The sequence below is a fragment of the Lucilia cuprina genome, chromosome 5, assembly GCF_022045245.1.
Source record: "Lucilia cuprina isolate Lc7/37 chromosome 5, ASM2204524v1, whole genome shotgun sequence".
NCBI classification, from domain to species: Eukaryota; Metazoa; Arthropoda; class Insecta; order Diptera; family Calliphoridae; genus Lucilia; species Lucilia cuprina.
The window spans coordinates 54,067,282-54,091,682 of record NC_060953.1 but is presented as its reverse complement, the minus strand read 5'-3'; the positions used below and the strand labels follow the sequence as shown (position 1 = coordinate 54,091,682).

General features: G+C 30.2%; 1 protein-coding gene across 10 annotated transcripts in view; it reads right to left on the bottom strand.

Moving 5' to 3' along the window:
• Positions 1–2,166: 2,166 nt before the first annotated feature.
• The window catches only part of LOC111686932 (misshapen-like kinase 1), a 59,615-nt gene continuing 37,380 nt past the window's right edge, over positions 2,167–24,401 (bottom strand). For 4 of the 10 annotated variants that reach the window (XM_046951285.1, XM_046951286.1, XM_046951288.1 and 1 more), the window contains exons 4-11: positions 19,899–20,589; positions 19,427–19,830; positions 18,659–18,847; positions 17,668–17,688; positions 13,579–13,928; positions 12,439–12,592; positions 9,015–10,094; positions 2,167–2,373 (exon numbers count right to left, since the gene is read on the bottom strand). In XM_046951285.1, coding sequence (XP_046807241.1) covers positions 2,182–2,373; positions 9,015–10,094; positions 12,439–12,592; positions 13,579–13,928; positions 17,668–17,688; positions 18,659–18,847; positions 19,427–19,830; positions 19,899–20,589 — 3,081 coding nt within the window. In that variant the 3' untranslated portion in view covers positions 2,167–2,181. The remainder of the gene's footprint in view (positions 2,374–9,014; positions 10,095–12,438; positions 12,593–13,578; positions 13,929–17,667; positions 17,689–18,658; positions 18,848–19,426; positions 19,831–19,898; positions 20,590–24,401) is intronic. The other 6 variants (XM_046951292.1, XM_046951293.1, XM_046951289.1 and 3 more) reach the window with 6 other exon arrangements.

Genomic DNA, 24,401 nt, shown 5'->3' with positions numbered 1-24,401 from the left:
ACTGAACTAGAACTGAACTAGAACTGAACTAGAACTGAACTAGAACTGAACTAGAACTGAACTAGAACCGAACTAGAACTGAACTAGAACTGAACCAGAACTGAACTAAAACTGAACTAAAACTGAACTAGAAATGAACTAGAGCTGACCTAGAACTAAACTAGAACTGAACTAGAACGGAAATAGAACTGAACTAAAACTAAACTATAACTGAACCAGAACTGAAATAGAACTCAACTGGAAATATAATTGTACTCGAACTTAACTATATAGAACTAAACTAGAACTGAACTAAAGAACTAAAGTAGAGCTGAACTAGATCTAAACTAGAACTGATTTAGAACTGAACTATATCTAAACTAGAACTGATTCAGAACTGAACTAGAACTGAACTAGAAGTGAACTAAAACTGAACTAGAACTGAACTATAACTGAACTATAACTGAACTATAACTGAACTAGAACTGAACTAGAACTGAACTAGAACTGAACTAGAACTGAACTAGAATGAACTAGAATGAACTAGAATGAACTAGAACTGAACTAGAACTGAACTAGAACTGAACTAGAACTGAACTAGAACTGAACTAGAACTGAACTAGAACTGAACTAGAACTGAACTAGAACTGAACTAGAACTGAACTAGAACTGAACTAGAACTGAACTAGAACTGAACTTGAACTAAACTAGAACTGAACTAGAACTGAACTAGAACTGAACTAGAACTGAACTAGAACTGAACTAGAACTGAACTAGAACTGAACTAGACCTGAACTAGAACTGAACTAGAACTGAACTAGAACTGATCTAGAACTGAACTAGAACTGAACTATAACTAAACTAGAACCAAACCAGAACTAAAATAGAACTAAAACTGAACTAGAACTAAACTTTAACTGAAGATTTCGAGATCTGATTTAGAAAATTGATTAAATCCAAACTAATACTCCATTTTGAGTAGAACTAAACTACAACTGTACAGTAAAAATTCACTTAAATTACATGAGTTTTTAACTAAATAAAAATATTTTCTTAAAAAGTTGTCTTGTCTTGTCTCCAAAGAGAATTTTCGCCATAAAACTAACGAATAAAAAATTCACACCACACCATTAAGTGTAATACAAAAAATAATAAAAAATTAGTCACAATTTTGTGTTTTTTTTCTATTTAGTAGTGTGTACTTTTTTTTCCAAATTAGAGTATTTTAATTATTTTCTTGTCCATTAAACTGAGGCCATTTTAATTTGGTTTTGTGTTGGAGGAGCTGTTTTTTGATGTACTTTTTTGTTTCTTAAATAAATATGGTGAGTTTGCGTTTGTATATTTTGTATTTTTTAGTACACACAAATAAAACAATAATAACATAAAATAAAAGCGAAAAATAAATGTTTATGATAAATTATGATGATTAAGACAATGAAAACAAATAAAAAAAAAAACTAAAAAAAATCTACTTAAACAAGAGACAAATCAGCACGAGATACGAGCGTTTTGTTAAAAGACACACACAGCGTTTAAAAAAATTTGTTGGAATTAACAAATTTAAAAAAATTTTAATTTGATTTATTTTTCTATAAATATTTAATTTAAAGCATTAAAATTAATAAATTTAATAAATCATCTTGAGTTTGTTAAGTGAAGACAATCTCTTATGTTAAACAAATATTAAGAATTTCAGAATTTATTTGTTCGATATCATTTCCAAGGAAGATTAAAAATGAACTAAAATGAATTTCAAAATTAAATTAGAACTAAACTAGAACTGATTTAGAACCGAACTATTATTAAACTAGAACTTATTATTTATAATATTATTTTGGAAATGGTGTAATTGACATTTAAAAAAAAACTCTTTAAAATCTTTGAATTATAAATTTAATAATTTCCTACATAAATGTGTGTTGTTGTCTTTATTATTTAAGAAAAACCAAAGAAAATATCTAAAACTATAATTAATTTAATTTATGTATTATTAATGGCCATAACAAATTTAGTAAATTTGTTGACAAAAGACAACGTTTTTGTTTATAGTTTTTTTTTTAATCAAAATGAAACAAACGTTAATAAACAATAAACTAAACGACAAAAAATAAACAAAACAAAGCGCTTAATTAAAATTATATTCTTTTACAAAAATCTCAAACTAAATTATTAAATTATTATTTATAATTAAAAACAAAATTAATAAATAAATAATTTGGAAAAGTCACAATGAAATGAAAATAATATACGAAATAAACTCGTATCACTTACCTCCTCACTGGATGATTTATCGTGACGTGGTGGTGTTGCTGGTGAGGCTTGACTAAGCAAATCGGGCAAAACACTGCTGGTGCGAGTACCGGGTGTACCAAGATTTTCGGTATTACGATTCTATTGTTAAGAATAAAAGAATAGAAGAAAATAAAATATAAGTATTTTAGTATTATTAATTTATTAGCACATAATCTATGAAATGGACAGGGTATAAGGTTTTGTTTAAATACAATTTTTATTTTATTAATGGTGAATGGATAAAACACCTGATGCTTGACTTATGGTGGATGTTTAATGTGAGATTCAAGCTGAAAAGGATTTGGAACGATTTTAGCATAACGTTGATATCGATAAACAATCGATTAATTTGAGGATATGCTTATAAACTAGAGCAGAACTAGAACTGAATTAGAACCGAACTAGAACAGAACTAAAACAGATCTAGAACATAACTAGAACAGAACTAGAACAGAACTAGAACAGAACTAGAACAGAACTAGAACAGAACTAGAACAGAACTAGAACAGAACTAGAACAGAACTAGAACAGAACAAGAACAGAACTAGAACAGAACTAGAACAGAACTAGAACAGAACTAGAACAGAACTAGAACAGAACTAGAACAGAACTAGAACTGAACTAGAACAGAACTAGAACAGAAATAGAACTAACAAAACTATAACTGAACAAGAACTGAACTAGAACAGAACTAGAACAGAACTAGAACAGAACTAGAACAGAACAAGAACAGAACTAGAACAGAACTAGAACAGAACTAGAACAGAACTAGAACAGAACTAGAACAGAACTAGAACTGAACTAGAACTGAACTAGAACTGAACTAGAACTGAACTAGAACTGAACTAGAACTGAACTAGAACTGAACTAGAACTGAACTAGAACTGAACTAGAACTGAACTAGAACTGAACTAGAACTGAACTAGAACTGAACTAGAACTGAACTAGAACTGAACTAGAACTGAACTAGAACTGAACTAGAACTGAACTAGAACTGAACTAGAACTGAACTAGAACTGAACTAGAACTGAACTAGAACTGAACTAGAACTGAAGTAGAACTGAACTAGTACTGAACTATAACTGAACTAGAAGTAAACTAAGACTTAACTAGAACTGAACTAGAGCTGAACTAAAACTTTGCTGGAACAGATCTATAAATTAACTTTTTTTAATCATTTTAGCTTGAATTTCTACATTAGCAGTATCACCTTTTAAAAATCGCAATATTATTATTACAATGAATGCCAATGAGCTGAATATTTCCCTCTCTTAATGATATTTAAATGAAGAATAAACCCTTTAATTAATGAAACACAAACTTATAATCTAAGAAAACCAAATAAAGAAAATCTAATATTCTTTATTCTTTCTGAGAAATGAACACATACAAATACACTGAAGAAAATATACTTAAAAACTATTCAAAAATAAACAGGAAATACCCAAAAAAAAGACAATACACATGACGAGAAAAACTTTTACAAATTTAAAATGATTCAATTTATTTTTATTTGCCTTAAATATACAAAATTTGTTTTAAAGCTTATAAATTTACATAAAACAATAAGTTAAATGTTATTTGCCAATATATGTTTTTATTATTAAATAAAATAGTTTGATTTTTGGAAACAGCAGGTAAACAATTGCATCATCATCGTTATGATCATTGTAACTACACAACAACTTTCATAGTTTACAAAACAAAAACACAATAAAAAAATAATTAAATTTTAATTACAAACAAAATTATTTTAATTAAACCACAATATTTTATTTCTATAAAGAGTATTTATAATTTATTTACAATTAGAATTAAAATGTATGCATTTGTTGGCCAAAACATAGTAAAATATAAAGCTTTAAAACAATTTTGTACATTTAAAGAAAGCTATGTAAGATGACTTTGCTTGGATATAGTTTAAGCATAAAGCTGTTGAATAGGTAAAGCTTTCAATAATGAATGGATATTAGTTATCGTTTTGTTATGATTTAGAAAAATGCTTTATATTGAAACTGTTAAACCTTGTACGACAAAGTTGTAAACTATTAGAATACATACGAAGCTTTCAAAACGTTTAACTTAATAATAATTAAAGTTATAATTGTGCTAAAGCTTATTTTTATAGACTATAAACATACAATACCTTTAGAACTATTTTTGCTTCGTTTTTAAATATTTGGGTAATTATTCGGTAAAATTTAGTAAAAGAAGTTCACTTAATACATGTTTTAGTAAATCGTGTGAACAATGCAATTCTTATCAAAAAAAAAAAAACTGAACTAGAACTGAACTAAAACTAAACTAGAACTGAACTAGAACTGAACTAAAACTGAACTAGAACTGAACTAGAACTGAACTAGAACTGAACTAGAACTGAACTGAACTAGAACTGAACTAGAACTGAACTAGAACTGAACTAGAACTGAACTAGAACTGAACTAGAAGTGAACTAGAAGTGAACTAGAACTGAACTAGAACTGAACTAGAACTGAACTAGAACTGAACTAGAACTGTACTAGAACTGAACTAGAACTGAACTAGAACTGAACTAGAACTGAACTAGAACTGAACTAGAACTGAACTAGAACTGAACTGGAACTGAACTAGAACTGAACTAGAACTGAACTAGAACTAAACTAGAACTAAACTGAACTACAACTGAACTCGAACTGAACTAGAACTGAACTAGAACTGAACTAGAACTGAACTAGAACTGAACTAGAACTGATCTAGAACTGAACTAGAACTGAACTAGAACTGAACTAGAACTGAACTAGAACTGAACTACAACTGAACTACAACTGAACTAGAACTGAACTAGAACTGAACTAGAACTGAACTAGAACTGAACTAGAACTGAACTAGAACTGAACTAGAACTGAACTAGAACTGAACTAGAACTGAACTAGAACTGAACTAGAACTGAACTAGAACTGAATTAGAACTGAATTAGAACTGAACTAGAACTGAACTAGAACTGAACTAGAACTGAACTAGAACTGAACTAGAACTGAACTAGAACTGAACTAGAACTTAACTAGAACTGAACTAGAACTGAACTAGAACTGAACTAGAACTGAACCAGAATGGAACTATATCTATACTAAAACTTAAATTTTTAATCTAAACTTGGCTTAAACTATAAAGTATTTTTTAAATAAATATAACATTATATACATTGCCTTAAAAACTAACTCTAACCTAGAAATGACTAACTAAAGTCTCATTAGCATCCATTTTGTTTTATATTAGTTGGAAACAATATCAACATTTTTTAAAACCCTAATATGATCCTAAAAAAACCTACCAACGTAAATTTAAACAATTAACTGTTAAGGAAATTTAAGTTTTTTTAAGGAATTCATATTATTTTAATATTAGCAATACTTAAGCAACTAAATGTGCAATTAGTTGAATTAACAATTAATATAGCAGAGTAAAATGGCGAAAATTATGTAAAAAAAATATTTTTTTACATAAATGGTAGAGGTTCTTTTTTTGTTTAAAGGAAAATAAAAAGGAAAATGAAACCAAAAATTTTATGAAATTAAAAAATGGTAAGTGAAATTTTTAAATTAAAAAAAAATAAAAATAATAATTTAAAAAAAAACATAAAAAAGAGACACAAAAAGCATGCTTTTTAAAAGCTAACATAAATTTATAATAAAAAATACACATTAAAACAAACTTAAAACTTATACATAAAACATATAATAAATCTATAATATTTAATGGATTTTTTTTTAAATGTACAACTAAACAAATTTTTTCAAATGCATTTAAAAATCATTGACAAAACAAAAACAATGCAACGTGCTATTTTGTAAATGTAGTTTGGATAATAAAACAAATTTAAAATAATTGGTGATTTTTTGTTTAAAGGTTTAATTGAATATTATTAACAAATTGTTATTTATTATTAAACCAAAATAACAAATGATGAGTTAGGTGAGAAGTGCGTGGTGCTGGTGAATAGGAAGAGAACAGTTAGTTAATGTTTGTTAAAAACTATTAATTATACAAAAAAAATAAAAAAAAATTACAACAAATTACATGTTAGAAATGAAAATGTATTGTATTATTTACAATTTACAGTTTACAATTATAAAGCAAATTAAATGTTATTATATGTTTTTGTTTGCTTAGAGGCGTAGATAGATATTTTTCAAGGTTATGTTTAAATTATTCTTTAGTTTAGTTTAGGAATTCATTCTTATTTTCATTTCGTTGACAGTGTAACAGTGGTGTAGTTTTAACATTTGAAAAATTTTAAGATTTAAAATATTTCCAAATACCTGGATACATTGCCTAAAAGTTCGTAAAAGCTACTAACTTCAAAATTCAGCTATAGTCCAGACTATAGGCCTGTCTATAGTCCAGACTATAGGCCTGTCTATAGTCCAGACTATAGGCCTGTCTATAGTCCAGACTATAGGCCTGTCTATAGTCCAGACTATAGGCCTGTCTATAGTCCAGACTATAGGCCTGTCTATAGTCCAGACTATAGGCCTGTCTATAGTCCAGACTAAAGGCCTGTCTGTAGTCCAGACTATAGGCTAGTCTATAGTCCAGACTATAGGCTAGTCTATAGTCCAGACTATAGGCTAGTCTATAGTCCAGACTATAGGCTAGTTTAAAGTCCAGGCTAGTCTATAGTCCAGACTATGGGCTTGTCTATAGTCCAGACTATAGGCTAGTCTATAGCCCAGACTATGGGCTTGTCTATAGTCGAGACTATAGGCTAGTCTATAGTCTAGACTATAGGCTAGTCTATAGTCCAGACTATAGGCTATTCTATAGTCCAGACTATGAGCTAGTCTATAGTCCAGAACATAGGCTAGTCTATAGACCAGTTTATACTCCAGACTATAGACTAGTAGTCCAGATTATAGGCTAGACTAGTCTATAGTCCAGACTATAGGCTAGACTAGTCTATAGTCCAGACTATAGGCTAGACTAGTCTATAGTCCAGACTATAGGCTAGACTAGTCTATAGTCCAGACTATAGGCTAGACTAGTCTATAGTCCAGACTATAGGCTACTCCAGTCTTTAATCCAGACTATAGGCCAGTCTTTAAACCAGACTATAGTCGAGACTTTAGGCCTTATATAGTCGAGACTATAGGCCAGTCTATAGTCCATAGTCGAGACTTTAGGCCTTTCTATAGTCAAGACTATAGGCCAGTCCTTAGTCCAGACTATAGGCCAGTCCATAGTCAGGACTATAGGCCTCTCTGTAGTCAAGACTAGGCCACGAGACTATACACTAGACCATAGATATTTCTATAAACTAGACACTGAACTTGACTATAGCTTAGACTTTAGACTTATCTATTGACTGCAATATAGATTAAACTAAAGACTTTGCTAAGGGCGAGCAAATACGAGAGTTAGGTTCATTTATTGACCGATACTTTTAAAACTTGATAGAGTATCGGGGTTTAAGAGCTACAAAAACATGAAATTTTAATTTCATTGATACACTGGTTATTTAAAGCAAGTCATGACATTTTAAACTGTATTTCGGGAGCCACTTGTATGAGGTGAACCGATTATGCCCGTTTTCAATACCAAACAACTTGTATCAATTAAAATTTTTTTGTGTGGAAATTATATTAATACAATCTTTTATAGGTCTAGAGTCTAGACCAATATTTAGTGTAATACAAACGGAATGAGAAAATAAATTCATATATGTATATCCATCGTTGATGATCAAGGTAGATAGGATACAAAAAGATTTAAATTAAACTCTTTATAAACCACTTCAAATTGAAGTTTGTAAGTCCTGGTAAATGACATTTAAAAGTGGTTTTAATATTGTATAAAACAATAGACTGTTACACCTTTATGTTACACTGTCACTGACAAAAAAATACCACTCCACTCTTGTTGATCTCTGTAAATTTTTTCCACTACCAGGGAAAATCAGAATTTATTTAAGCAGCAGCAATTTTTTGGTTTTTTAGTTGATTTTGATTTTTTTCTATTGTGGTTTTTAAAGCAAATACTAATAATAGCAACTAATATGTTTAGAGGATGTATGTATGTAGTTTTAGATTGTTGTACTAATGTTGTATGCAGCATATTGTTAATTTTTTGGTTGGTTTTGCTAGATGATTTGTTGGAAGGGGGAGCAGAGAGTTAAGTAAGTTACTAATAGGTAAAGTTGATAGTTGGTTGTAAGTAAGTATGAAGGTTGCAAATACAAAATAATACACAACAATTTTGTAGTGGTTTTTTGTTGTTGTTGTTGTTGTTGTTTTAGACAAAATATACTCGGAACAACAATACACACATATTTAAGGATATTTTATGTTTCTTTTCCCCAGGGGAAGAGAGAGAGAGGAAAGAGTAGAAAGAATACAATTTATGAATTTAATGGAATTTTCAAATTGAAAATTGTACAAAATTTGTTGTTACATGTGAGACAATACATTTCGAGGGAAAGGAGAAGTGAGAGAGAGATACAGAAAGGTTTTAATTATGCATGAAGACAGTTACAGTTAAATAGAAAGAGAAAGACAGGCAGACATTTGAGAAAACTATTTAATTATGCATGTATGTTGTTGTTTTATTTGCTGGGGTATGAGTTTAAAAAGAAAATTTTATTGATTTTTAATTTTTCTTAATTAATTTTTTTATATTTTTAGTTTTGTAATATTGAAGTAGTAGTAGTACAAGAGGAGGAAGTAGTATGTAGTAGTAGTAGTAGTAGTAGAAGAAGCAATGTTTACCTGCTGCTGTTGCTGCGATTGTAGCTGCTGTTGTTGCACCAATTGTTGGGCAAATAATTGCTGTTTGGCGGCAGAATTATGCCAAGCTATAAAAGATTCAGTCTTTTCGCGACGTAGACGTAAGAAATCTAAATTTTTACCAGTTAAATTACTAGTCCAGCTAGTTTTGTTGGGAGCAGCACCTGTTGTTGTTGTAGTCGCTGAGGTCGTTGAGGTGGTGGCAGCGGTTTTTGGCACTGATTTATTAGAATCTTTAGTTTTATTTAAATCATTAGTTTTGAAAATACTATTACGTTGTATTATGGAGCTAGCTCTCTGTGAGGCTGAACCGAAGGGTTGCTTTTGTGCTGCCGTTGTGGAAGACTGTAATTGTTGTTGTTGCTGCTGCTGTTGCAGCAGACTTGTATTGACCAGCACGGCTGAGTGTCTCTTGGTAAGAGGGAAGAAATCCGAATTTTCGCGACGGAAACCGCGTATAAAGTTTTGTGGCAATTTTGAGTCAGACTCTTGCCGTTTATGTGTGGCATTGGTGGCACTTTTTGTTAAGGCATTATTATTATTTATATTACTACTAGGCGATGTAGTCGTTGATGGCGAGGAAGACGATGATGAGGATGTTGTAGAGGTTGATGAAGTAGACTTATTACTATTGTTATTATTATTGTTGTTGTTGGTGTTAGTTCCATTTGTTGACTTATTATTAAGATTAGCTCCAATCATGGAAGCACGCTGTGGTTGCTGTTCTTTGGTTTGTTGATTTGTGGTTTTCAATGGTTGAAAACCTTTTGGTGTTTGTTGTTGTTGTTGCTGTTGTTGCTGTTGTCTGGTTGACATTTCGGCCATGCTGCATCTTTGCAATTTGGAATCAGCTTTCAAGGTACTACTATTCGAGTTACTCAAACCTCTAGATAAACTAGCCACACCAGAGGGTATTCCATCTCCACCACCACCCACTTTTTTCGGAAAGAATTTCTCAATATCCCATTCACGCAATAAGGCTTCATCACGTAGTTTATCTTTGGGACGATTGGCACACGATGTCGATGCGGATTTTTGTAAACGATTTTGATTTTCGAGTTTCTATAGGTTTGATTGTTTTTCGTTAGGATTTTGAATATATATTTTTTATATAAAGGGGGAGGGAGGAATATTAATTGTATGAATACTTTTAGTTAAAAAAAATTACAGCAAGACAAGATATTATGAAATTTTAGAAGAGTACAGAATGAGTGAGAGAAAGAACGAGAGAGAGAGAACTTATTAAAGAATTGATTGCGTTGAGAAGTTGTAAGTACAGTTCTAGTTTTGTTCTAGAACAGTTCTAGTTTGTTCTAGTTCCGTTATATAGTTCCGTTCTAGTTCAGTTTTAGTTCTATTCTAGTTCTGTTTTAGTTCTGTTCTAGTTCTGTTCTAGTTTTGTTTTAGTTCTTTTCTAGTTCTGTTCTAGTTCTGTTCTAGTTCTGTTCTAGTTCTGTTCTAGTTCTGTTCTAGTTCTGTTCTAGTTCTGTTCTAGTTCTGTTCTAGTTCTGTTCTAGTTCTATTCTAGTTCTGTTCTAGTTCCGTTCTAGTTCTGTTCTAGTTCTGTTCTAGTTCTGTTCTAGTTCTGTTCTAGTTCTGTTCTAGTTCTGTTCTAGTTCTGTTCTAGTTCGGTTCTAGTTCGGTTCTAGTTCGGTTCTAGTTCTGTTTTAGTTCGGTTCTAGTTCTTTTCTAGTTTTGTTCATGTTCTATTTCCGTTATATAGTTCCGTTCTAGTTCAGTTTTAGTTCTATTCTAGTTCTGTTTTAGTTGTGTTCTAGTTCTGTTCTAGTTTTGTTTTAGTTCTTTTCTAGTTCTGTTCTAGTTCTGTTCTAGTTCTGTTCTAGTTCTGTTCTAGTTCTGTTCTAGTTCTGTTCTAGTTCTGTTCTAGTTCTGTTCTAGTTCTGTTCTAGTTCTGTTCTAGTTCTATTCTAGTTCTGTTCTAGTTCTGTTCTAGTTCTGTTCTAGTTCTGTTCTAGTTCTGTTCTAGTTCTGCTCTAGTTCTGTTCTAGTTCGGTTCTAGTTCGGTTCTAGTTCGGTTCTAGTTCTGTTTTAGTTCGGTTCTAGTTCTTTTCTAGTTTTGTTCATGTTCTATTTCTTTTTTAGTTTTGTTCTGATTCTATTCCATTTCTAGTCCTGTTCAAGTTGTTATAATTAAAACTGTACTCTCACACCCACAACGGCCTAAATTTCTCTCTCGACTTATAATTATTAAAATCTCTACTACGTAGAATAATGATAGATGGTCATATCTCTAAAAAGGAGAAACAAGTAGTTGTAGTAAATTTTTAATACTAAATATTTTGCTTATTTTTCATGAATTTCATTCTCGGCGATATGAATATATGTTTTTCATTTCATTTATGAAAACGATGAGATTATTATAATTTCAATACTTTTGATATCGAATAATTTTTAATAAATAAATAAATATTTTTATATATATTTTAATGAGTATATATACAAATATATATGTATGTATATGTAACGATTATGATATAATTTTTTAACATAAGTGCATTATAGAAAAATGCATTGTAGAGTATTTTTTAAATAAAAATTTAAAGTGCAAAATTATAAAAAAATATGCATATATACGTTTCATTTATTTATTATGAAAAAGAAATAATAATTACTAAACATTTATGAAAAAAGTAAAACAAATAAAATTTGAAAAAAATAGAAAATTCACGAAAAATAATTGCAAAATTTCACTAATAAAAGGAAAATTATAAACTCTATTAACTCAGTTAAACAAATAAATTTTGTTTATTTTTAAAATTAATTATAAATTAAAAAAAACAAGAGAAATAATTATTGAAAAGAACCGCAACCACTTATTATTAATAATTTTTTTTTGTTTCTGATAAATTCAATACAATAATTAAAATAAAACCCTAAACCTGTTTTGGTTGTTTGTATTTATTTTTTTTTTAATTTTCTATAAACAAATTTTACATAGACTAAAAATTTGTATTTAATTTTTACAATAAATTACACTTTTTTATTTATATTTATTGGTTTGTTACTTTGTATAAAACAAATTTTGTTTTAAAACTTTTTTAGTTAATTTTTTGAAAATTATTAAAATAAAAAGAAAAATCTAAAATTGTTAAATAGACATTGTTTTAAAATTCAAACCACACCTTTGTTTTTTTACTACTTGCTTTTAAAAACGAAACAAATCTCTAAAACTATAACAATAATAAAAAATCACCAATTTCTTTTTCAACATTTACTAAACCGAAAAGAAAAACTTTTTCTATTTCTGTTGGAATTTTGTTTTTAAAAAAATGGTTGCTAAAAATTCTAAAAACTCAATAAATACCTTAATAAAGATTTTATTTCGAAGTGAAATACTTCACTAATTTAAATATAAAATATATTAAAAAAACAGTTTAGTACTTACCCTTTTCATTATCAAAGTACGATCACCAGCTTGATCATCATCATCGGGTGTGGGTGGCAAAGGACGATTTGGTGGTCCACCGCTGCCATGTGTCATGGGTGTAGTTGAATCCTCTGATACTGGCACCAGGCCAGGCCTATATGAAAATTCAGGACTATTGTTTAAACAAATCAAAAGCAACAGAAAAAGATCATAATAACAAACGTAGATAAAATTAAAAATGTTTAAAAATCGCAAGAATAGGAAAAGAAAAATTAATATTTTTTTTGAACGAAACCGAAAATAAAATATTAAAGAGAAGAAAGTGGAAAAGAAATTTTATTAATATTGAGAATAAAGAGAGAAAATGAAAGTATATTAAACTTTAATTCCTAAACTTATTGCTTAGTAGGTAGATCCGTTCTATTTAATTTCCGTTTATGTTCTGTTTTATTTTGGTTCAGTTCTAGTTGAGTTTTAGTTCAGTTCTAGTTGAGTTCTATTTCAGTTCTAATTAAATTCCAGTTCTGTTCCAGTTCTGGTTCAGTTCTAGATCACTTCTAGTCCAGTTCCACTTCAGTTCTAGTTCATTTCTAGTTCAGTTCTAGTTCAGTTCTAGTTCAGTTCTAGTTCAGTTCTAGTTCAGTTCTAGTTCAGTTCTAGTTCAGTTCTAGTTCAGTTCTAGTTCAGTTCTAGTTCAGTTATAGTTCAGTTCTAGTTCAGTTCTAGTTCAGTTCTAGTTCAGTTCTAGTTCAGTTCTAGTTCAGTTCTAGTTCAGTTCTAGTTCAGTTCTAGTTCAGTTCTAGTTCAGTTCTAGTTCAGTTCTAGTTCAGTTCTAGTTCAGTTCTAGTTCAGTTCTAGTTCAGTTCTAGTTCAGTTCTAGTTCAGTTCTAGTTCAGTTCTAGTTCAGTTCTAGTTCAGTTCTAGTTCAGTTCTAGTTCAGTTCTAGTTCAGTTCTAGTTCAGTTCTAGTTCAGTTCTAGTTAAATTTTAAAGATCAGTTTTAATTTTGTTGAAGTTTATTCTTCAATTCCACCCCACAATAGGTCTATTCCAAAAAACCGGATATTCAGTCAAACTTGAATAACATTTTTAATTTTAATGCGTCCATTTAACTTTTCAACTAATAAGAAAGAAATAAAAATCTAAAATATATACTTACAGTGGTTTTGGTGGATCACTTGCCAATAGCGTGCCATCATTGCGTCTATGATCGTTGGGCTCATCGGGTTCACTATCCGAATCGCTGCTATCCAAGGGATCTAAAGGATTTGAAACTGCAACATGATGATTATTGGCCGCTGACGAGGGTAGAGGTGCAGCTGGTTTGCCAGAACCCGAGGCAGATGACGGTGGTCCAGATTGACGATTACTGCGTGGTGGTGCTTCCGGTTGAGCTTGTTGTTGGCCAAATGAAGATGAAACGCCGCCAGAGGACGATGCTGCTGTTTGTGGTTGTGGCTGTTGAGAGACGCCCAATTCATTTAATTGTGCTGCTATCATATCCAAATCCTAATGTTTTTTTTTTACATATATATTTTTTTTGTATTTGTATTTTGTATGATGGGAAGTGATTGGTTTTTGTTTTTTTTTTTGGAATTGTGGTTGGTTTGATAGTGATGAATGTGATGGTGATTTAGAAAACAATATATAATAATGTATGGCCATGGAGGTTTTCAACAAGTTCAACAAGTGTTGGGGGTTTTAAGAGTAGTGTCGTTTATATTAACAAAAAAAAAGAAAAACCAAAACAAAATATTGTTGTAGGATTTGATTTGAATTGGTTGGTGGTGGTGGTGATTTGGTGTTGGTTGGTGGGTTGATTGTTGGTGATTTCGATTATTTTTAGTTTGTTTTTTGTAGGGGAAGAGGTGAAGTTTAAAGTTGTGTTTGATTTTTTTTATCAATTTGTAGTTTCATTTACATTTGATTGATCGCCAATTTCAATTGCAACGTGTTGGTTTTTTCAAAAAAAAAAAAGTTTACATTAAAATGTAAAAAATAGTAAAAGTAGCATTAGAGTGTTGTCAACAAGATAATTTTATTAAAAAATAGAATTTTTAATTTATTGAAATTTTTTTACTTTTGCATTAACAACATTGAATATTTAGTATTTTTTTGTTATAAATTAACTGGAAGCAGGCAGCAGCATTAGTTGCTTAATTTAGTTTTTATTAAAAAAAAATGGGTTAGTAAGTTATTCTCAGTTTATTTCATTAACAAAGCAACATGTAATCGAAAAAGAATATTTATAGAAAAACAAAATTATTATTTGTTAATTTAATAAATTAATTGATTGTTTGCATTAAATATTTTATTTTAATAACTATTTCTGTTCAATGGCTGAAGTGAAATAATTAAATGAATCTCTAGAATCCATAGAAATCCCATTACAATTATCTCAACTGCCATTGTTACATATTTCAAAAGTAAAATATTAAACAAACTTTAAAGCAAACAATCGTTAGTTATTATTAATGTAAAAAAATATATTTATTTTTTTTTAGGTTTTTCGCAAAATTTCAATTAGAATATTAATAATTTATATAAAAGTTTAACTAGAATTTAAAGTTAATAATGTTTGGTTAAGTTAATATAGCAAAGGAAGTTCACTCTAATACAACTACTAATACAAACACAAATGCAACGCACACATATACATATGGAAGGATAAAGCATATTATATATATTATTATAGGGGAAATGAGTTTAAAGGAAGGTTTTTTTACTAAAAGAAAAACTTAAAGTTGTACAAAAATAATGCAATTGTGTTGGTTTCATATTTTTTGTTTGTTTTTTTGTTTTTTCTCTTGTGTAATAGTTATTGATATAATTTTGAAAGTTTTTCTTGTGTTTCTGGGCCAAATTGTAATTCTGTGAATGTGGGTTGTTTTGATAAGTTTATAATGATATTTAAATGGAATACAAAAATTTTTTTAAATTAAATTTAAATTTATAAAAGATTTTTTTAAATATTATAATTAAGAAAATCTTTTTTAAAATTTTTCGGTAATGCAATTTTTAACAAAATCAAAATTTTTCATTTACTGAATATTTGTTGTAAAATTGTAAATTTTTCAAAAATATCAAAACTTGGTAAAAGCAGAACATTCAAGTAGTAGTGTAATACAACAGGAATAGAATTTGAACAAGAACCAGAACTGAACTAAAACTTAACTAGAACATAACTAGAACTGAACTAGAACTGAACTAGAATTGAACTAGAACTAAACTAGAACTGAACTAGAACTGAACTAGAACTGAACTAGAACTGGACTAGAACTGAACTAGAACTGAACTAGATCTGAACTAGAACTGAACTAGAACTGAACTACAACTGAACTTGAACTGAACTAGAACTAAACTAGAACTGAACTAGAACTGAACTAGAACTGAACTAGAACTGAACTAGAACTGAACTAGAACTGAACTAGAACTGAACTAGAACTGAACTAGAACTGAACTAGAACTGAACTAGAACTGAACTAGAACTGAACTAGAACTGAACTAGAACTGAACTAGAACTGAACTAGAACTGAACTAGAACTGAACTAGAACTGAACTAGAACTGAACTAGAACTGAACTAGAACTGAACTAGAACTGAACTAGAACTGAACTAGAACTGAACTAGAACTGAACTAGAACTGAACTAGAACTGAACTAGAACTGAACTAGAACTGAACTAGAACTGAACTAGAACTGAACTAGAACTGAACTAGAAGTGAACTTGAACTAAACTAGAACTGAACTACAACTGAACTAGAACTGAACTAGAACTGAACTAGAACTGAACTAGAACTGAACTAGAACTGAACTAGAACTGAACTAGAACTGAACTAGAACTGAACTAGAACTGAACTAGAACTGAACTAGAACTGAACTAGAACTGAACTTGAACTGAACTAGAACTGAACTAGAACTGAACTAGAACTGAACTAGAACTAGAACTGAACTAGAACTGAACTAGAACTGAACTAGAACTGAACTAGAACTGAACTAGAACTGAACTAGAACTGAACTAGAACTGAACTAGAACTGAACTAGAACTGAACTAGAACTGAACTAGAACTGAACTAGAACTGAACTAGAACTGAACTAGAACTGAACTAGAACTGAACTAGAACTGAACTAGAACTGAACAAGAACTGAACTAGAACTGAACTAGAACTGAACTAGAACTGAACTAGAACTGAACTAGAACTGAACTAGAACTGAACTAGAACTGAACTAGAACTGAACTAGAACTGAACTAGAACTGAACTAGAACTGAACTAGAACTGAACTAGAACTGAACTAGAACTGAACTAAAACTGAACTAGAACTGAACTAGAACTGAACTAGAACTGAACTAGAACTGAACTAGAACTGAACTAGAACTGAACTAGAACTGAACTAGAACTAAACTAGAACTAAACTAGAACTGAACTAGAACTGAACTAGAACTGTACTAGAACTTAACTAAAACTGAGCATTGCCTATTTATAAAACATTATATGGAAATATTGATTGCTACTGTTTTTTTTTTTTTTTTTTTGCCAAAATAAATTTATCATTGAACTTATCAAACAACCCACGATTAAATGTGTTTTCAAACTAATATTAGTTGTAGAAATGTTACAAAATCAGAAATAACCTCCAATGGAGTGGGGGTAAGTAAGTAAAGAGGTAAATCGTAGGGGTAAAGTTTGTTCAATTTTTTTTTTTGTTATTTTATTATTTGTTTAAAACTCAAAGAGTAAAGTGAATTATGTTAGAGTATTGAAGTGTCAGTGATTTGTGTTATATATGGATGGCATTAAAGGAATCACAAGTGATTGTATGTTGTTTTTGTTTGTGTACAAGCAAAAAGTTAAAAGGTGTGTAGAATGTAAAAAAATACATATATAGAAAGAAAACAGGGTGAGCAAATCTAGTATTTGATAAGATGTATGTCAGAATGTCTTGCTTAAGTTTTCTAATGAATTTGAGAATATATCTCAAGGCAAGATAATAATAATTATGACACTAGTTTAAAAATATCATAATATATCCTTAAATTATATCAAAATTTGTTCACCCTGTTTAAATCTATAAATACATATAGGAAAATAGAATAACTTAAGGAAAGTAGAAAAAAAACAATACATAGTTGGAAAAATCATAGTATGTATTATTTCAAAAGTAAATATAAGGAAAGGAAATAAATAGCTCTTGTTTTCAAACATAAAAAGAAAGAAAATAAAATCAAAAACTAAAAATAAAATAACATACCTCAGGTCTCCTTGGTGGTAACTGTGTATTTTTTTTACAGTGTATTAAAGTTTTTGTATTTTTTTCAGTGTTTCAATTGTTCAATTGTGTGGGAGTAGTTGGTGATGGAGTATAGTTGTTTTATTTTTATATATATATATTTTTTTTTGCAATTTGTTGGACAATGTGATGTTTTGTTTGATGACGATAATGATGGATAAATATAGATAGATATTTTTGGAGTTACGGGGGAGGGCCACAACACAACACATCATAATTTAATTGGTTTAAACATGAAATGAAAAATTATTAGAAATAGAAAATAAATAAAACAAATTATAACAAATCTTAAATAAAATTTTCATAAAAAAAGGAAATTCGTAATAATGGAATAAATTGTAATAAACAGGATAAGAAGAAAACTAAAATTATATACAAAATATTTCTATATATGAAAATGTTATAAATACTATAATAATGAGGACATTTCACATGATTTATGTTTTAAAAATATTTACAAAAAAATTAAACATGAAATGTAAACAGTGAGTGTTTAAACAATAGAGTATTTAAAGTGAATTTTTCAAAAATGTTCATAAAAAACAAAACCACACAACTTTTTATCAAGGTATTCAAGTTATACAGCGTATAACTCATAACACTTATCATCGTTGTATTGCAAACATTATTAGAAACTTTAGAATCTTCTCTAGAAATTAGTTAAGACAATTTCACAAACCATTTCATTATTTTTATCACTCACTGTTAACTATTAATGATTTTATGTTTACAGAGGAAGTTTAACTTAATCATGATGTCGATGATGTTTTTTTATATAATTTCAATATTTTATTTTATTATTACTTTACAATAATAATGCAAATGATATGCAAGAGGGCGGGGTTAGTATGGCAATGGAGTTGAAGGGGGGACGTTCACACATACACAAGTTAACATTACAATTATTTTAAAAATGTTTAATTTTTAAAAGTTAAAAGCATACTATACATACCGATGGCTTGAAATTATTTTGTGAATTACGTTGCTGTTGTTGCGGGGTTTGGGCAGTTGGTTCGGATGTTTTGGGTGTGGGAGGCAATGGTCGATTGGCATGTGGAGGATCTGGTACGACAATTAAACGTTGTGGTAAAGCAGGACGTGATGGTGGTCCTGGCTCTTCAATTTGTTGACGTTGATCACGCTGGATAAAGAGATAAAGTTATTCATTTTAACATTCATTTAATATTTGTTTTTAACACTGAACGAGAACAGAACTAGAACTGCACTAAAACTGAACTAGAAGTGAACTAGAACTGAACTAGAACTGAACTAGAACTGAACTAGAACTGAACTAGAACTGAACTAGAACTGAACTAGAACTGAACTAGAACAGAACTAGAACTGAACTAGAACTGAACTAGAACTGAACTAGAACTGAACTACAACTGAACTAGAACTGAACTAGAACTGAACTAGAACTGAACTAGAACTGAACTAGAACTGAACTAGAACTGAACTAGAACTGAACTAGAACTGAACTAGAACTGAACTAGAACTGAACTAGAACTGAACTAGAACTGAACTAGAACTGAACTAGAACTGAACTAGAACTGATCTAGAAATGAACTAGAAATGAACTAGAACTAAACTAGAACTAAACTAGAACTGAACTAGAACTAAACTAAAATTTAACCAAATCTGAAGTAGAACTACACTAAATCTGAACTAGAACTGAATTCAAGAAAAACTACTCCCTCATAATTGAAAAACATAAACTTACCGATGGTGGTTTCTGATTACGATTTGCCTGCGGTTGTTGAGCCTGTGCCGCCTGCTGTTGAGCCTGAGCTGCCGCTTGTGCAGCCGCCACCGCAGCCATTTGCTGTTGCTGCTGCTGTTGTTCGGCGGCAATACGACCCTCTTGAATTTGTTGGAAATTACGACGCAATGTATCACCGGGTGCTTGAATAATTGAACTTGGTTCACCAGCAATTTGTGGTTCGTCATCATCGTTATCGGAGCCAGAGTAACGATAGTCTTCACGTTCTTTTTCTTGTTTGCGTTTTTTACAACGATCGATGTGATCCTTCAATTGTATACGAACTTGACGATCTGTAGGCTGATCCTTAATGAAGGCATGCTTTAGCAACTGTTCTGTATAAGGCCTCTGATGATAATCTTTCACTGTTTAAATAAAAAAGTGTTTATAATGAATTATACTTATTGTGAACGTAAAAATTGACAACACTTACCAAGTACCGTGTCTATAAAACTCTGAAATTTCTTCGACCATTTTCGATTAGATTTCAAGCGGGGCGGTGAATTACGTGGTATCAAGAATAGGGCTCTCATGGGATGTAAATCACATAACGGTGGCTGTGATTCGGCCATTTCCAATGCTGTTATACCCAATGACCATAAATCTGAACGATTATCGTAGGTCGCCTCGGGATTTTCATCGCATGCAATAACCTCGGGTGCCATCCAATATGGTGTACCAATAAACGTATTCCTTCGTCCTATTGTACGATCCAATTGTGCTGAGACACCGAAATCTACTAGTTTAACTTCGGCATTATCGGTGAGTAAAACATTTTGTCCTTTAATATCACGATGTATAACTTTGTTCGAATGCAAATAGGCCAGACCGCGCAGTATTTCACGGCAGATATATGCAATCCATTCTTCTTTGAGACTTTGTCCTTTTGTTGACTTAACTAGATCGGTTACCGAACCGGCACCACAGTACTCCATGACCAACCAAAGTTGATCATCTTTGCCGGGCGGTGATTTCTTAATGAAAGCACCATAATATGTGGCAATATTACGATGATTTGAGTATTTTTTTAAAACATTAATTTCTAATTTGATTTCCTCCTCTTCATCTTCGGTGACATCCATCACCTTTATGGCAGCCAATTGACCAGTTTTTGTGTGACGACCCTGAGATGAGAAAAAAAAGAAAGATTATTTATTAATTAAAAAAATATTAAAAAGATATTTATAAAAAATAAATAATTCAAATTACAAATGGTATATAATCTTGCTAATAAGCTTCCATTTATGTAAACAATGTAAATAACTGAAATATTTCTATCTTCCTTATAGAAAAGTTATAATAAATTCTTTACACTTTAAGTTTATCTTTGGTTAAATGCGTTTTTAACAAGAACCGCTAAATTAAACCTGTCTTGTTTTGCTGAACACACCATTAATCCTGTTCCCAATATCACTTGTTCATATTTAAACTTTTTCATAACTTTTAACACATAAATCAGTTTTAATTAACATTATTTTTTTTTGTCTTTAACATTTCCAGCCTCCAAAATATATGGCAATTTAATAGAAGACCACATACATACATTATCATCACCACATCAATAACCCGACTGTCAGGGAAGCTGCTGTTTTTCTTTTAAATCAATCTATTTGTGTAACTTTTTAGATTAGTTATTGGAAACAAAAAACCAGTAAATATTATAAACATTTAGCAAATGATAAGACAGACAACTCAATTGGGAGAAAAGGTGTCCGTCGTTTGAAAAAGTAGACGAATAAGAAAATACGTTAGTAAAACAGTTAGATGGAACATGTTTTTTTTAAATGAAAATGTTACATTGGAGTAGGTTTGAACATTAAGATTAAATTGATAATAAATTGAAAACTCTTTTTATGTAAACAAAGTTGTTTGGAACCGTAAGGCATTGATGGAATAATGGTTCTTTGGTTAGAAAAATGATAAATTTGTAAACAACATTATCTTTTACTTAGTCTAATTGAGAGCGCAGAACTTCCACAGAACCAATACAACAACCACAGAACAAAACTAGACTAGTACTAAACAGAACTCAAACAAAACTAGAACAGAACTCTAAAAAAGCTAGAACAGAACTAGAACTGAACAGAACAGAACATAACATAACAATACAGAACTAGAACAGAACTAAAGCAGAACTAGAACATAACTAGAACAGAACTAGAACAGAACTAGAACAGAACTAGAACAGAACTAGAACAGAACTAGAACAGAACTAGAACAGAACTAGAACATAACTAGAACAGAACTAGAACAAAACTGGAACAGAACACAATAACCACAGAATAATGGTTCTTTGGTTAGAAAAATGATAAATTTGTAAACAACATTATCTTTTACTCAGTCTGATTGAGAGCGCAGAACTACCACAGAACCAAAACAACAACCACAGAACAAAACTAGACTAGTACTAAACAGAACTCAAACAAAACTAGAACAGAACTAGAACTGAACAGAACAGAACAGAACATAACAATACAGAATTAGAACAGAACTAGAACATAACTAGAACAGACCTAGAACAGAACTAGAACAGAACTAGAACAGAACTAGAACAGAACTAGAACAGAACTAGAACAGAACTAGAACAGAACTAGAACAGAACTAGAACAGAACTAGAACAGAACTAGAACAGAACTAGAGCAGAACTAGAACAAAACTAGAACAGAACACAATAACTACAGAACAAAACTAGACAAGAACTAAACAGAACTCATACAAAACTAGAACAGAACTTTAAAAAAGCTAGAACAGAACTAGAACTGAACAGAACATAACAATACAGAACTAGAACAGAAATAGAACAGAACTAGAACAGAACTAGAACAGAACTAGAACAGAACTAGAACAGAACTAGAATAGAACTAGAACAGAACTAGAACAGAACTAGAACAGAACTAGAACAGAACTAGAACAGAACTAGAACAGAACTAAAACAGAACTAGAACAGAACTAGAACAGAACCAAAACAGAACCAGAACAGAACCAGAACAGAACCAGAACAGAACCAGAACTAGAACAGAACTAGAACAGAACTAGAACAGAACTAGAACAGAACTAGAACAGAACTAGAACAGAACTAGAACAGAACTAGAACAGAACTAGAACAGAACTAGAACTAGAACAGAAATAGAACAGAACTAAAATAAATCTAGAACAAAACTAAAATAAATCAGAACTAGAATTAAAACTAATTTGAACATGATTCTTTTGTCCTCTTTAATCAACCTGTTATATTTATTCGTGTATAGGAAGGCGGTTTTCACACAACAATTATCAATCCTGCCATTAACTCTATCCCACTGTACATAAGCCTCATCCAAAACTATTTTTCTCATAGCCACGGTCGAATAAATTTGAAGAGATTTAACTTTAAATGATTTTGTTTCCGGTTTATATAAATCCACAATTAGAAAAGTTATTAAAAAGCTGACTTTGAAGTTTGGCGACATAATTTTTTTGAACATCAATAAATTAAAAATTTTGAAAAAAGTAAACATTCTCAGAGTTTTTGTTTTTCAATTAAAATGCATTAAACGAATATTCATACAAAGTTTACACTTCTCCAACAACTACCACTCTGGCGTCATTGCCAGCCAGTCAGCCGGCTGGCAGGCAGGCAGTCAGCTCAATGTTGCCGACACGTATTTCAACACAACAATTTAAAATTATCTCAAGTATAAAACAAAAACAACAACATAAAGTCAGGTATTTGAAAAATTATAAACAACAACTGAAAATATTTATGTTTAAGCAAATAATAGTAATAATGAAACGTTAGTTACTCTTGTTAAAAGCTTCTCACAAGCTTCATCAGCATAAATAACGCTGCTGATGTGTTTGATGCTATTTTTTTAGTAATACAAACTTAATAAACAAAACTAGTAGCTGCTAATGCTGACTTTTAAAAGTCTGATTCTGTTCCTCGGTCCGTCTGTGTGTCTTACAGTCTATCTGTCTCTATGTAAGTAAATTTATGATGGCTGAATCTTAAATAGATTGTTGCAACAAAAATATGTAAAAAAAGATCTTAATAAAATTATACCACTACTGTCATCATCATCATCAACAATAGAGTACTATAGTATACTACACTACTAGTCAAACGTACGTACGTACGTACGTAGATATAATCATGTAAATAATTTGTGTTTTTTCTACTTATTTTCATTTAAAATATAGATGAGAAAGTTAAGTGCTCTAGAAAATAAATCATAGACAAGAAACTGATATGAAATTTTAGTTAATTTATTAGGGTGACTGTTATTTGCTAAGATTCAAACGAAGTTAAATTCTACTTTGTTGCAAGTTTAGTTTAAATTCATTACAAAAAAACTGTGGTCTGAGTAATAAATTTACTTCTTAGCCGTTTTTGTAGTCAAAGTTTTTTTATATTTTTTTTTTTTTTAAAATCAATTAAAACACACCTTTCGTTCCAGTTTTTGTTAAAAGAAAGAAAGAAAGACCTCTGCGTATACTTTTTATTACAGTTTTAATTGAATTGTCTTCAAAAAATTAGTTATGGAAAAATATTAAAGAAAGTGAATTTATAAATATCATTTCTATTTCTAAATTTTTATCATCATCATTATGGATTTTAAATTATTTATTAGAGTGTTTTCTATAATCATATATATGAGTTGACTTCTCTTTTTTCAAAAAGGAAATCCGGTCTTAATCATCATTAAAAAGAAGTATTGAAAACTGACTATAAACTAGAGATTAGATTAGAGACTAGACTATAAACAAGACTATAGATTAGAGTATAGACTAGACTATAGAATAGACCATAAACTAGCCTACAGACTAGACTAAAGACAAAACCAAATAGTAGACAATAGACTAGATTATAGACTAGACTATAGACTAGACTATAGACTAGACTATAGACTAGACTATAGACTAGACTATAGACTAGACTATAGACTAGACTATAGAC